Raw genomic sequence first — 14,686 nt, 5'->3', positions numbered from 1 at the left:
CTCTCTCTCTTCTCTCTCTCCCCCCCCCCCATTGGCTCTTAAAGGCTGGATGACGTCTCCCGGGGCGGAAGGTCCTGACCCAGCCTCTGTCGGGCAGTCTCAGACTCACCACAGCCCAGGCTGGGCTCACTTTTCACCGGAGGGCCCACCCCCCTTCCTCGTTTGGCTCTTTTCCCCGTGTCTCTCATTGTCATCCGTCACTTTTGGGTCATTCACACAAAACTTGCCCTCGGTCAAGCTCTGGTCCTCTGCTCTCTGGCACTCGGCCCCTCTCCTGCCGCCACACGGGCAGGGCAAAGACACGGGTTGGACCAGATCGTCCGCTTCCTAGGAAGCTTTGGGAGCCCCAGCTGTCTTTGCCATCTGGCTTCCAGCTAGCTTTCAATCCCAATTTCGCAGCCCTCCTTCCCTGGGATGGACTCTGCATCCGGTCAGAGTGGCCTTCCTGCTTTTTTCTGTAAAAAAAAGATGTTCCCCTCCCACCTCCATGCTTTTGCCCAGGCTGTGTCCTGTGCCTGGAACACGTCTTAGAACCTAGGCTCAGCTCAAGGATCCTTCCTGCCCGTGTCTCTCCTCCCCCGGAGTATCTTGGAAGCCATTTGCAGACCCTTTGGGCTGATTGGGTCAGTGTGTGCGTGTGTGCGCGTGCGTGTGTGCGCTCAGTCTCCTATCACGTCCTCCCATCGAGGGTTGCGCCTGGGCCCTGCACATAGCGGTCACTCTGTGCACACGCGCTGGCTGAAAGGGGAGCAGAGAGCAGATAGTGCTGCCGCCTTTGGAGGTGCGCTGCGCGGGCCGGGGAGGGGCGCAGCTGGGTGTCGGCAGCAGCATTAATTCTTGTTTCTTTTCCCTCCTCCAATTTCCACGTAGATACTTATTGCTGCCTCTGCACCAATATGCTTTCTGAAGTCCTCCTGTTTCTTTCTCAGTATTTGACTCTTTGTGGTGATATCCAGTTAATGCTTGCCCAGAATGCAAATAACAGAGCCGCGTACCTGGAGGAGTTTAATTATCAGACCAAGGAGGACCAAGAAATCCTGCACAGCCTGCACCGCGAGTCCAGCTGCCAAGGTAGGCCACGACGATGGTGGATTGGTCTGGCGGAGAGGGGGTGCCTTTCACCACCCTGACTGTCACAATGTCCTGTGTGTTAGTACGATGTACCGCTCTTCTCATGCAGGGGTGTGTTGGAAATCTTTCCTAATTAAAAATAATAATGATACCTAGCATTTCTGTAATACCTACTATGTACCAGGCACTTTTTTTGATCCTCAGCAGCCCAGGGAGGTGGCTTTGTTATTATCTCCATTTTACAAATGAGGAAACTGAGGCAGGCAGTGGTGAAGTGACTTGCCCAGGGTCACCCAGCTGAATTTGAACTCCAGGCTTCCTGAGTCCAGACTCTGCCTGTGTCCTGTGGCGCCCACTAGTGGCCTCTGGGTTATATTTAGCAAACAGTTGTTTTTGACTGAGTAAAAGAGGCCATTCTTTGCCTCAGTTTTCACCTAGCCTTAATCACTGAATGGGTGCTGCCTCGGACAGACTCAGACCCGGGAAAGGTTCCCCGCTGCGTCCCGGGCCATCTCCAGTCCCAGGCTGGTGACTCTGCACAGCCCTCCCTCACTGTAATCCAGGGTGCTTGCAAGTCCTGGCATCGTCTTCCTGATGTCACGGTCCTCTTTGAGAGTGAAAGACAGCAACAGACATTGGTTACACACATCGTGCAGATTCTCGGGATCTCACGGGATGATCCTTGGGCCAAGAACATTTCTGTCTTCTTTTTTACTTTCTTCTTTTCATAAAGTTCTCCCATCTAACTCCTCTTTGCCACAGGCTTCCTCTCTGGAGAGGACAGCGCTCGGTGAAAGCCAGTTTAATAATTACCTTTCTGGGGGCTGCAGGTGGGCTCACTTACCTTCTGTAGCTATGCAAATAATGTCCTTTAATTCAGTCTTAATTAAGATTTACTGTTGCAAGTCTGCCTGCCTTCCCTGGCCCAGTGAGGGAGGGGAGGGACGGGACAAACCCAACCCCGTTTGTGGTGCTTGTCAGGGTGGCTTTTATCTAACTCTCCAGAAGTGATGAAATGTCCCAGTGTGTGACAGGAAGAAGACAGAAACATGAAGAAGAAAATAGAATGTGGCGTTTTCTCTGAGGTTCGTTTCCTCTATAAAATACATAGGGGCATTATATGTCTGTGCCTCCTCAGCAGTGTCCAAGACAGATTTTTTTTATGATGAACTCGGTGGCAGATTCCTCCCTTAGAACATCCTCAAATTACATTCGTAGTTAAAGTATTTATCAAAGCCCAGTGCCTTTCACATCTTAGGTGATGAGGGTTCATTCAACAGAACCTGTGTTTAAGTGTGACATCGATCACCATGTGTGAGTGACATGTAGCTGAGCCTTCCTGATGCCTTTCCGTCTGGCGTGTGGTGACCGCGATCCTCAGTCGCTTAGACTAACAGCCTTTCTCTATTCTGATCAGTAGACCGCTGTGGACGTAGGGATGTCGCCTTATGCCTCAAACCCTGTTTGGCCTGTGCCGGCAGAGCGTAATTTACATGATGACTTCTTTAGGAAGCTTCTTCCATTCGTTTTTCAGCCTACCCTGCCTCTTCCCTTACTCCCAAACTTATAAAATGAAGAAGAAAGGAGAAGGGAAATTGGCCCAGTTGGACAGGCTGTGCGGGGCTCCCCACCCAGAACGAAGAGAGAGCTGAACCCTTTTGGGACAAGGTTGTCCCCTCCAACGACAAAGACTCTTCATTGTAACGTGCCAGTTTGTGGGCATCTTCCTGTGCTTAGTCACCTGGCCTAGGGTCCCCTCACCGTCTCTGCACCTTCCAGACCAAAACAGCCCTCACTGGCCACCTTTCCCCAAAGCCCCCTGTTCAGATGTAAGCTCCTTGAGGGCAAGGGTGGCCTTAGCACAGTGCTTGGCACATAGGAGGCTCTCCACAAATCTTTTTTCATTTCTGTCTGCCGCCCCTGGAGGCATGGCCTGCTTTCTTGTTGGCGATGCCCAGTGCTCCTGGCTGGGCACAGAGTACTGGGAGTGATCGTGGCCACCCTCTGCCTCTCCATCCACTGCTCTGGATTTGGGGAGAAGAGTTTTCCATCCCTGTGTCTGCGGAGCGTTCCCTGAAGACTTTCTTCTAATGTGGTTAGGGTCAGGTTGTGCTTCCTGTCTGGAAATGGTCCTGGCTCCTGCTGACCAAAGCCTCTTTCCCTGTTTCTTTGTAACAAGGACCTAGGTCAGGACAAAGGAGAGTTTCTCAGGAATTGGGAATAGAAACCTTTGATGGGATTCTAGCGCTGACCTTTTTGGTTCCTGAGTAACCTCCTATCAGTGCTTTGCACGCAGTAGACGCTTGTCTGCCTGTCTTCTCTTGTCTGCCCAAGGCCTTTATGTCTTCATTGGAAGCCCCTTCCTTACGTGCTGGTCCTCATGTGTAACATGGAGAGGGATGCAGCTTGGTCTGTCCCAAGAACATGTGTCTGTTTAAATTGTGGCACTGTCTTTAAGACTTGTGACTGAAGGGATCGGGGGTGTGGGTGTGTCTGTCTTTCTTTCTGTGAGTGTGACCATTCAGCTTCTTCCTGATCCTGTCCTGTGGAAGCCCCAGAGCGTGGGATGACCAGCTAGTGTTCAGTTTTGCGGTGGTTTATAACAATTGCTCTTATTTCCTTTATTTAAAGGGTTTGCTTGGGCAACTGACCTGTCGACAGACTTAGAATGCCAGCTTTCAGTTAGCTGCAAATGCTATGAGGCTGCTAATGAAATTTTGCTGTTTAGTGATTTAAAAAGCCAAAACCCCGAGCACTACGTCCAAGTGCTGAAGAGAATGGGGAACATTCGGAATGAAATCGGCGTCTTCTACATGAATCAGGCTGCCGCCATCCAGACAGAGAGAGTGGGCAAGTGTTTCTTCTCCCCCTGCCTGTCCCCGCCCCAACAGGCCAGGAGCTTAGTGACAGCGTCTTCTCAGGAGGGGTCAGGAAGATGACATTACTATTGGGGGGAAGCCTTCCAGAATCTGAGAGCTGGGCGACCGGGGAGCCTCACTTCACCAGCCCTGTCTTTAACTCGGCCGCCGAGTCTTGAGCACAGGTTTGGGAGTTGGGGCAGGGATTGGCCTGCGGCCCCCCCCCCCCCCCCCCCCAGCTAGGGCATGCCAGAGCCCGATGTGCTAGGAGCAGATGGTTTCCTGCCAGCTCACCTTCATACTCGTAAACAGTTATCAATACCGATTGGAAGCTCTGAGATATTGCCAGGCCCCTTTGATTTGATTTCCTAGCATCTGGAAGAATGCTATTGGCAGGCAGGTGAATGCTGAGGAGGGATGGTCAGGAGCCATTTCAGGGCCAGATGCGGACGGGATTTGGTGCCAGTCCAGTGTTCTTGCCCTGAGCCCCTGGATGTTTAGAGAGAGCAGCTTTCTGGGGTGGGTTTATCCTGGGACAAGCTGTGGAGTAAATGGCTTTTTTTCCCTCTGTTAAGTGAGCAAAAGTGTGTCAGCAGCAGAGCAACAGTTGTGGAAGAAAAGCTTCTCTTGTTTTGAAAAGGGAATTCACAACTTTGAGTCGATCGATGATGCCACCAATGCCGCGCTCTTACTTTGCAACACGGGCAGACTCATGCGCATCTGCGCCCAGGCCCACGGTGCCATAGCCGCTGCAGCTGGCGGTGAGGACGCGAGGAGGGAGTTCTCTCCTGAAGAGGCACTGTACTATAATAAGGTAACAGCCGGCTCTCGGCCCTTGGCATTAATGACCTCCCCGCGCCTCCAGGTGGTTCTGTAGAGTTTGGCTAATTTTCTCTCTGTAGCTTTCTCGGAGGTTGGTTTTTGTTCTTTCTGATTTAGTGGGTTCATTTCATCATGGAGTGGGGGTAATCCTTCCTTCTTCGTGTTTGAGTCTGTCAGGTGCGGGTTCTGGGACGGCTTTAGGGGTTGGCGAGGGGCGGGCCATCGGTTTGTCTTGGCTGGCAGAGGCTCTTCACCTGATAGACAACAAGATGGTGACACTTATGGCCATAGCACTGAGACTGAGTCTTAGGTCCCAGAAAAATCTCAGTCTGCTCCTGTGTAGGGAGGACCAAGCCCCTGGTTATTGAAGGAGGGAGAGTTGGGTCTGGTCTTTGAGTGATTGATTCATGGCCTGACCTGCCCCTGTCAGCGGTGGAGCCGTCTGTCCAGTCCGTGTGCCCCAATGTCCCAGACGTCTCCCTGCCCGAGGCGCCCCCGGTCACCAGTGGCAGCAGAGTCACTCTGGAGCGCCCAGGGGAGTGTGGAGGAGTCCTAACCACCACCCTGCCAAAACTGCATGGACAGGTAGAGGCCCCTCCTTCTGTCCCCGGTGCCAGGAATGTAGTAGGTGCTAAAGAGCCTGTTCTTGCCCAGACACCCCCTCCACCTGGAGACTGTCCCCGCCATCTTGTCCTGCATCTCCTCTGGCATGTTGGAGGCCTTCCTCCCGTCTCCTACGGTCTGTGACCAGCCATCGCCCACGTCCTCCTCACGTGCCATGCCACGTGGATGCAGCATGTCTTGGGGACGTGTGGTGGCCTGCTGAGAGTCATGGCACACCCTTCCGCTGATTTTTGTAGTTCTCGAATTTTCTGCTAAGTATTTTCTAGAGTCACAGCCAGATGGTCACAGTCAGGAGATGTCTGTGTAAGAGAGTTGTTTCCTTGGGGCAGCAGGGGGATGGGGAATAGCTTAGGGGTCATTTCCCAGGGTGATCCCTATTCATTCATCCCAGATAGGTCTGTGAAAGGAAGAGCTGCGTCTTCAGCTGCAGGTTATGGTCTGGGCAAGATTTGTTGGGTAGTTAAACCTGCCTCTTACATTGAAGGGAGTTTCCCTAAGGAAGTTGGGGTAGTGTTCTTGGGATCCCCGCAGGGAGTCTGAAGTTACTTGCAAAAAGAAATATTTGGAGGCTGTCTGCCTCAGCCTGAGTTTGGGGGCAGGCGCAGCATCTCCTGGGGTGTGGGTCAGGGGTCATATCCACCAGGGAGACCTGGAGAGGGTCAGCCTCCTCTCCACTTTGCAGCGTGTGTGCTCTGATTGTACCAAGAACACAGTGGTGTCTGATGCCCTCTGCCCTTGTCTGTCTGTTGTGTGACTGGAAATCTTAATGTTTTCTTTCATTCACCCCTTGGGTTTTGTCGAAGGATTCAGGTCCTGCCTCTGATACATGCTGGCTGTGCCGTGGGCAGAGTGCTGCGTGTGGGCTTCTGGGGGTCTTCAGTTGAATCCAGCATTTCCTCCAGCTGTCTAAAGTCATTCTTCTGAGAAGGGGAGCAGGTGTGACCCTCTGGTCCCTCTCTTCACAGGCCATCGATTACTACTTGAAGGCCCTTCGGTCACTAGGCACAAGAGACGTGCACCCCGCGGTGTGGGACTCGGTCAATTGGGAGCTGTCCACCACTTACTTCACCATGGCGACCCTCCAGCAGGACTACGCCCCGCTGTCCAGAAAGGCTCAGGAGCAGGTCACTCCCAGATGCCCTCCCAGCACCATGGCCCTCAAGGGCCCCTCTTTGCCCCTCCTCAGATGAGGTCACTGTAGGCTTCCTCTGACCCTTCTGCCCCCTGTCCTGGTTCCTCTACTGGTGCTTCTGGTCTTTCCATGTTATCTGGTGTGTCTGGCCTGCACAGGGCTGCGGGGCTCTTCACGTCCACCTCGCAGGGCCTGGGGCAGAGCTGGTGGCCCTGGTGGAAGCCAAGCCAAGGCTCAAGGGAACGAGTGGGGTGGTTATCAAGGCATTTCAGCCTTGCTTGCAGGTTTGAGCACTTTTTAAGTGTTCACACGTAATCCTGGTATTTCTTAATAGGTCGAGAAGGAAGTTAGTGAAGCCATGATGAAATCTCTCAAATACTGCGATGTAGACATAGCGTCAGCCCGACAGCCGCTTTGCCAGTACCGGGCCGCGACGATCCATCACCGGCTGGCATCCATGTACCACAGTTGCCTGAGGAACCAGGTGAGCCTGCCCCTGAGGCCAACCAGGGGAGGGGAGCAGGGGGCGTAGTAGGGGGTCCTTTTTCCTCAATCCCTGCATCTCTGTGTTGTGGGCTGCTTACAGGTAGAGGTTGTGGAGAAAGTGATGTGGGTGGTTGTCTACTTGAGGCATTTATTTAGGTCACAAAAATGGCCTCATGGTTTCTTTTCGTGATCCCGTTGAATCGCCATAGTGTGTGAGGAAAGCTGGTAGCTCTTACCTCTGACCTTGCCCCTTCCCACGTCTTTCTTCAGAAATTGTTTTGAGACCTCAGGAGAAGCTAGTGCCCTCCAGTGACAGGACTTCACCTCCCCCAAGATGAGCTCATACTATGGCTGTGGGGCATTTAGGACCCAAGCAGGCCCTTTGTGTCTGTCCAGTGTGCGTTTCAATTGTGAGGTCTGGGATAGATGGCCATTTTCAGAACTCGCCTGCACTCAGTCATTATCATTCTCTTGGACAGTGTCTCCAAAGAAAAGTTTCTGTGTGTGGTTTCCCCTCCATGGATCAGCCTTAAAGGTTAGGACCCCACAGCCATACACACGTGCCCCCGCCCTCAGTTGTTCCAGATGGCTCTCGCATCACTTGGGAATTTAAGGCCCTGAATGTTACAGGCCCCTGACCACACTGGTTTTATTCCTAGCTTGGTTTAGGGCAGTAGATCCCAGGTAATTCTGATTTTTTTCCCAAAATGATTTTCTTCATGCATTTAAGTAGAACTGAGTGACAGGTAGGGAGTTTCCTTTGAGGCGAGAACATCACATGCAGAGATGCTGGAAGGGGAGGCCTGTGGTCAGTCTGACTGAGCCCTCCAGGCACTCCTCAGGCTACAGGGTCAGAAGCTGGGCCTTGGGATGACCCCATCGAGGGGGCTCTTCAGATGTTTTCTGGTTTGATTGGCGATCGGTCTCTCCCAGGGCTTTGTGACCTCCTCCGTGGAGGGTCCGAGCCGAGCGGTCACCGCTGCTTCTTCGGTTTCAGGTGGGGGACGAGCACCTGCGGAAGCAGCACCGAGTCTTGGCTGATCTCCACTACGGCAAGGCCGTGAAGCTCTTCCAGCTGCTCAAGGACGCTCCGTGTGAGCTGCTCCGGGTGCAGCTCGAGAGGGTGGCCTTTGCCGAGTTCCAGATGGCAAGTGAGTCTGGGCAGGTCATCACGGCCGTCCTCTGCCGGAGGTGGGCCATGGGGGAAGGGAAGGCCCATTCTTACATTGTCTGCAGGCCTGTTTTTTACCTGCTGCTCTGAAATGAAGCGACTATTTCTGATGCTCTCATAGTCTTCCAGTTATTGGGGCTAGTCCTCTGGGAGTCTTTGCCTGGCCCCTGAGTTATGCTCCACCCACACAGAATGGACATTGGTTGAGAACCGTCTCAGCCGCAGTCAGAGCTGACGACGTACCACCTCACAGGCTGTATCGGCCACTGCTTCTTTTTTTTGGCTTTGGAATACAGTTGATTTTTAGACACAATTAGGACGGCACATTAATTGTTTAGTGAGCTTTTTGTGTACGTGGTTTAGGTCAGAATTCCTGCAGATAGATGACCTTTGAAGAGGGAAAGAGAGGGCTTTTACTGTATACACAGCAGCAGCCTATTTCATGCCACTCTGGATCCGTTGATTTGATTTCCATAAACGTGCTTCAGGGTTGTGAGGGTGCCACGGAGTCGTGGGAGCCAGATCTCCTTGGACCACAGACTGACTGTGTGAGCCTGGGCATGTCATTTACACCTTGGTCCTCTTGCAGCTCTCGAAGACTCTAGATTGTGGAGAAGGTGCTGACTCTTCCCCCCGGGAGGCTCCGTCCCTATCCCTGTCCTACAGTTGGGATGGGAAGGTTTTTACACTCCTTGTTGATCTTCCGTGACCTTGAACTGTGTGTGATTCTTTGCTAGAAAGTTCTCTGAGTTGGTGAATCACAGCATTGGAGAGGCAGCAGGGACCTTGGCCGCCATCTTGGCTAACCCGGCTACCACATGCAGCCTCTGGAAGGGGAAAACCTCTGAGTTGGGGTAACCTGTAGCCCTTCAGGGCGATCCATCGCCATTCCTGATGTCAAGTCTAAATTTGCCTTGGCGACATCCACTTGTTTTTCCTCTGGGGCCTCGTGCCTTGTCATGCCTGAGCACAGCTCTCAGCCTTCTGAATGTGCCCAGTTCTTTCAGCCGGGCTTCGCGACATGGCCTGGAGATCCTGGCCCATCCTTCCTCAGTGGCACAATCTGTCCTCCATGCCTAGAATGCCTTCCCTTATCCATCTCTTAGAATCCCTACTGTGCGTCAAAGCGCAATTCAGACAACAGGCACCTCCGCCAAGCACCGTGTTAAGCACTCGATGCACAGAGACATGGCTGAACCAGCCCCTGCCCTCTGGGAGCTTACAGTCTACAGTAGAACACTCCATCGAGAGACAAAATGATCTCGGGGCACCGGCAGCGAGGGGAGGCAGGAAGGTTTCCTGTAGAATTAGTGACTGAGTAAGGAGGGAGAGTGTTCTGGGCTGTTCTGACACATAGTAAGGGCTTTGTGAAGACTGGTTGATTTTCACTTGTGTGTCGTTGGTCCCAAGGAAGACTGGTTACGAGTGAAGAGGGTTTAGCACAGAAATGTCGTCCCAGTGAAAACTGCTGAGAACAGACCCTCTCCTGACTAGGGTCCCTTCTCTGGTGGATGAAGTGTGCCATGGGCCCAACGGCCCACGGGATTGACTGTGGCCTGAGAGCTAGCGCAGAGCTTGGGGAATGGGTTAGCTCAGAGAAGGTCCACGGGTTTAAACCTGGCCTACCGTGGCGACCTCGCCTCTGTGGCTTTAGTACCCGTGAGGGCCGGGAGGGCGGCAAGCTTCCTCACCTCTTCTGTGACTTTGATCGATCCTTGGGAGCCCAGAGCTCACATTTATCTCTCCCCTTTGCCCCTTACCTTATTTTCTGCTTTCCTCAGTTTGCCCCGTTCATTGAAGCCTTCCCTCCTAGGCATCTCTAGGCACCGCTGGACTCTGTTTTGTTCTTGTAACGTAAGGCATTTAGCCATTCTCCATCAGGTTTAATTCATTCACTGGCTCCTGCAATCCCCATACGATGCCATGTTGTCATAACCTAGGTCAGGAAAACTGAGGTAACCCACTTGTGTCTAATATTGTAGGTCAGAACAGCAGTGCGGGCAAATTGAAGACCTTGTCTGGTGCCCTGGACATAATGATGAAAGCTGAGTGTGCGTTCCAGCTGATCAGAAAGGAGCTCACCGATGAGTGTGACCAGGTCAGTGTGGCGCTGTCTAAACACTAGGGGGCACGGAGGGCAGCTGGCCAGGCTCTCCTGGGTGTGGGCGGCTGGGCAGCTGTGAGGGGCGGCCCCTACTTGGCAGATGACAATGAAAGCTGAACAGTAGGCCAGAACAACTCTGACTTTGCCCTTTCGTGCCGTGGAAATGAGTGGGTTTGCTCTTTAAAAAGAGGAAACCTCCCAGGAAGCCAGCCGATTGATGGCCTTCTCAATAGGCTGGCTGCTGTTCCCCAGGTCACGGTCCTTTCTGTTTGGACCCTCCCCTTCGGAAGGGATCCTGGCCCTCATTTCCCATCACCACAGACTTGAGTCTTTTGAGAGGTTTTGATTACTTTGGCTTTATACTCTGCACTCCCAATTGGATTTTTCTTCCATTTTATTTTATTTAGATAATAGCTTCTTGGAAACAGTCCTTAAAAAACCCTTAATCCTAGATCAAAGTTACAAATGACTTACAAAAGTAATTACACAGCTGGTATGATTTGATCCGATAAAAATCAAAGTGCAGATTTCTATATTGGAGATAAATCTTACTTTGCGGGCAGATTGTGTCTGGGAGATGAGCAGCAGAGGTGCTCATCCGTCTCCGAAGAAGACGATTTGGCTTGTGAATGGGCCCTTCAACTTGCTGCTTGCTTCCTCTAACGTCCCTTGCAGGGATGATGATGCTCGTTGTCGATGTGACTTCTGACTGATATCATTCAGAAGCAGCAGCTGTAGGTTTTTATGGATTAAATTGATTCCCAGCTACTAAGGAAAATGCTGGGAAGGTCATTCTAATGAATAAACGAATGAAGCATTTGCTCAGTGTTCACTGTGTGCCGAGCACTGTTCTTTTTAAGCATTTGCTTTGCAGATGTTAGTAACGTGTTTTGCAAGCCACGTTTTACCAAATCAGCCACGTCTAGTGGTGCCTAGACAGACCTTTGCCGCAGGCATCCGTGGTCCTGAGGGTCACAGATGGGGTCAATCGTGTCCGACTCTTCATGACCCCACTTGGGGCTTTCTCGGCAGAGACACGAGAGCACTTTGCCGTTTCCTTCTGGGCTCATTTTTACAGATGAAGAAACTGAGGCAAACAGGGTTCAGCGCCTTGCCCAGGGTCACACAGCTAGTGAGTGTCTGAGGCTGGATTTGATCTCAGGTCTTCTTGACCCCAGGGCTGCGCTCTATCCACTGCACCACCTAGCGCCTTCACGGTTTGGTGGGGAAAGGCATTTTCGTTATTTTGAAAGCCATTGCGTAAAGTATGTCATTGTGGTACATTTAGTGATCCTTTGAAAAATGCTCAAGCCTTGACTGGACAGAGCTGAGATCTCAGACCCAAAGTTAGGGCAAAGAGGTGCCAGCATAGCCTGGGCAGGCAGCCCTGGGAGCTGGGGACCCGTTCTGACTAGGGTCGGGGATGGGAGTCCTGACCCGGACCATGGTGTGGACGTGTTGGGGTCCGGCTCCTTCTGTCAGTAGTTGTTACGTCCTCATTATGTGTGAGGCGTCTTAGGGATCTTCTGATGAAATGATCTCATGTCGAGGCTCTCCAAACACCCTCCTCAGAGAAGTTATCCCAATGGTGACCCACCCCTCTGGCCCCCCCCACCAAAATTCTTTAGTTTGACAAACTGATTGTGGCAAAACGAGTCGCCATCGTCCTTGACAGAAACTCCCCTCCTGAGAAACAGGCAGGGGAATGACGAGGGGTGGCTGCCACAGCGGCCCCACCCCCAGGAGATGCAGGAGGTGGGAAGTCACAGGCGCTTCCTTCCTCCGTCCTGGCGCTGGACATAGACTTGGTCGTGAACAGTTGTCCTGTGTGTTCCTGTCCCTCGGAATCCAGACCACACAGAGCTGACGGAATGACTCTTTCCTTGCAGGTCAAGAGTGAGGAGAGTGGCCCGGCCCCCGACCCCTCGGCCGCAAGCCTCCACCGAGAAGAGGTCGTGAAGCTGCTCAGCATCTTTGAGTCGCGCCTGGCCTTCCTCCTGCTGCAGTCCATCAAGCTCCTGTCTTCGGCCAAGAAGAGAGCAAGGTCAGTGGAGGCGCGTGGGCAGAGCTTTCTCCAAGCCTGTGGCTCTTCCCTTCCTTTTAGGAAGCTGTTTTGGGCTGAGGCTGACCCCCTCCCCAAAGGGCCAGCTGGTCAGGGCGGGCGGCCAGAGAGCTTTCATCTACCCTCACAGGGAGCAAATTAACTTCACATTTACCAGTGATTTCTGTGGAAGTTGTGTTGTTTCCCAACAACCCTCTGGACCCTAGCATTGTCTCTGAGACAGACTTTCTGACAAGCCTGAGAGCTGGATCTAACGTATTTACTCCCTAGGTGACATTAAAAGAAAGGTTTTGCCAGTGCCCTTTCATCCCCGTGTAATGAAGAAAATAATTGATGTAGTGGTTTATGCTTTGCAGAGCCCTTGATCAAAGTTAGCTCATTGGAGCCTCACACTAGCTCTGTGGAGTTGGTAGGACAGATTCATGCCCATTTTACAGATGACTCTGGTGGTTAAATGACGTGCCTTGGGTTGCACAACCAGTGGGTGTTCGAGTGGGATTTAGACTCAGATATCCCCAGCTCTGGGCCCAGCACTTGTTACCTCACAGTCCCGGCTGTTCTCTGTGTCCAGGCTGACATGGACACCGTCCAGTTGTTTGTGAGCTCTAGAGACAGCCTCCGTGTGGTGTTGGCCTGGGGCGGGTGAGCCTGAGCGCGGCTGGGTCCCTCCAGCTCTTGGTGCTTGCAGAGTCTAAAGGTGGTGGCGGCGGCGGTGAATAGCGTGTGTAAGGACGTGCAGCTGGCAGAGATCCCACTGCTCCTCTGGCCAGCCAGGTGCCCACGAGGGGCTCAGCTCATTGTCTTTTTTCGTTTCCACAAGATGGCGCCAGTCTCCATTGTGATGTTTGGCTAAAGTTCAGGTCTCCCATCCCATTTCTTGTTTTCTCAGGGATTTTCCTTGGGGGAGGGTGGGCTTTTTTTTGAGGTTGCTGAAAGTCTGTTTCAGTTCTCTGCCGGACACAGAAATTCTGGTTTAGCTCATTTGTGCTGATTTTGTCCAAGGTTTGCTAAGTAAGCTCAGACTGTTCATAGGATCCTTTTCTTTGGACAATGAGTGCATCTACGTGTTATTTCAGGAGTTTGAATATTGCAGGGAGAAGCTTGGTTGCTCACCAACATTTTTCTTCATTAACATTCAAGTGAACACTAGCAATAATTCTGGTCCTTCGGGAGGGACAAGTGTCCCTCGTGAGCCTCTGGATGGGTTAGGGGAGGGGGCTGCTTGAAGGGGAGCAGGCCCGATTGACCCCACCAGACTCGGCAGCATCCGTGCAGAGCCAGGGCCTCGGGGAAAGCAGGGCAGTCGGCTGCTGTCGTGACACTTGAATACTTTGTCTCTTTTCCTCTTTGCTACTGGTTTTGTGGGACAGAGAGCCTCAGCCCTGGTGCCTACTGAGCGAGGCATCTTGTTGCTTTTAGCTAGTTAATTCAGACATTTCTGTGGCACTTGCAGCTAAGCCAGTCTGTGAAAAGTGGGTGTTGCCATCGCTGTTCGTGTTGTTAAAATGCTCTCTCTTCTGGCAGATTTTCATTTGTTTTTGCAAAATGTATTAATGCTCAGTGTTCAGCAGATCACTTGGAGACGGCTAGACCTTCTGGTGGCTTTGGGGTTTGTTTCTGTAACAAAACACTGTCACAGTAAATGCAGGTGACCTCCGAGGTAGTAACTGTCCTGGAGAGGTCTCCATGGAGGAGGCAAGATTCCATGGGTTTCATCTTGGAGAGACCTGAAAACTTAGGGTTTGGTCAGATTAGCGGGAAGAAAACGCTCAGAACGTCAGCTCCTTGTCTTCTCCAGAAAGACCATCAGACAACAATAACATCCTTCTGCATATTTTAATGAAACTGTTGATGTACGTTAGTCAGGCTCAAGAGCTAGTTGTTGAACTGAAAAGCTAAAAGCGTGATCGGAGGCAGACTGGGCCCTCTGGCTCAGACGAGGCCGCCGGAAGGGGGCTCGTGGGCCTGGTTTTGTGGTGATGTCCGCTTACCAGTGAGAATGGATTCTGGTTGCAGTCTGAGCTGCTAAGGGAATTCCATGGTCAGCCAGCCAGAATGACCCATCGACTTTAGGGTTCTGGCCACTTCACCAGATTCCAGCTCTTCTGTGCTATTCTTGTAATTATAGGAGTGTGGATATCCTTTGTTTAACATGAACCGTAAGACCAAAAGTCCATCCTTGGTATTTTCTTGTGGCAGCATGATGTGACGGGAGGAATGTGGGCAGAGGTCCCGGGTCACTGTCCAGTTTTGCCATTCGCTTCCTGGCTACTTAGGACCTTGGGCACATCGCTGTGAGAGGGAGAGAGTGCAACTAGGTGACCTCTGAGGTCCCTGACCCGTTGATCATCAGTCC

The 14,686-nt window shown here is 52.2% G+C and overlaps 1 protein-coding gene across 2 annotated transcripts in view; it reads left to right on the top strand.

Moving 5' to 3' along the window:
* The window catches only part of EDRF1 (erythroid differentiation regulatory factor 1), a 36,777-nt gene extending 23,237 nt beyond the window's left edge, over positions 1–13,540 (top strand). Inside the window, exons 16-23 of one of the 2 annotated variants that reach the window (XM_027855911.1) lie at positions 871–1,071; positions 3,703–3,921; positions 4,505–4,743; positions 6,341–6,499; positions 6,842–6,991; positions 7,991–8,144; positions 10,147–10,262; positions 12,158–13,540. In XM_027855911.1, coding sequence (XP_027711712.1) covers positions 871–1,071; positions 3,703–3,921; positions 4,505–4,743; positions 6,341–6,499; positions 6,842–6,991; positions 7,991–8,144; positions 10,147–10,262; positions 12,158–12,472 — 1,553 coding nt within the window. In that variant the 3' untranslated portion in view covers positions 12,473–13,540. The remainder of the gene's footprint in view (positions 1–870; positions 1,072–3,702; positions 3,922–4,504; positions 4,744–6,340; positions 6,500–6,841; positions 6,992–7,990; positions 8,145–10,146; positions 10,263–12,157) is intronic. The other variant, XM_027855909.1, reaches the window with a different exon arrangement.
* The last annotated feature ends 1,146 nt before the right edge of the window (positions 13,541–14,686 follow it).

This window comes from Vombatus ursinus, unplaced genomic scaffold, assembly GCF_900497805.2.
Source record: "Vombatus ursinus unplaced genomic scaffold, bare-nosed wombat genome assembly UNPS02011353.1, whole genome shotgun sequence".
Classification (NCBI taxonomy): Eukaryota; Metazoa; Chordata; class Mammalia; order Diprotodontia; family Vombatidae; genus Vombatus; species Vombatus ursinus.
The sequence above is the reverse complement of the archived record's forward strand: the minus strand, read 5'-3'. Positions and strand labels throughout refer to the sequence as shown.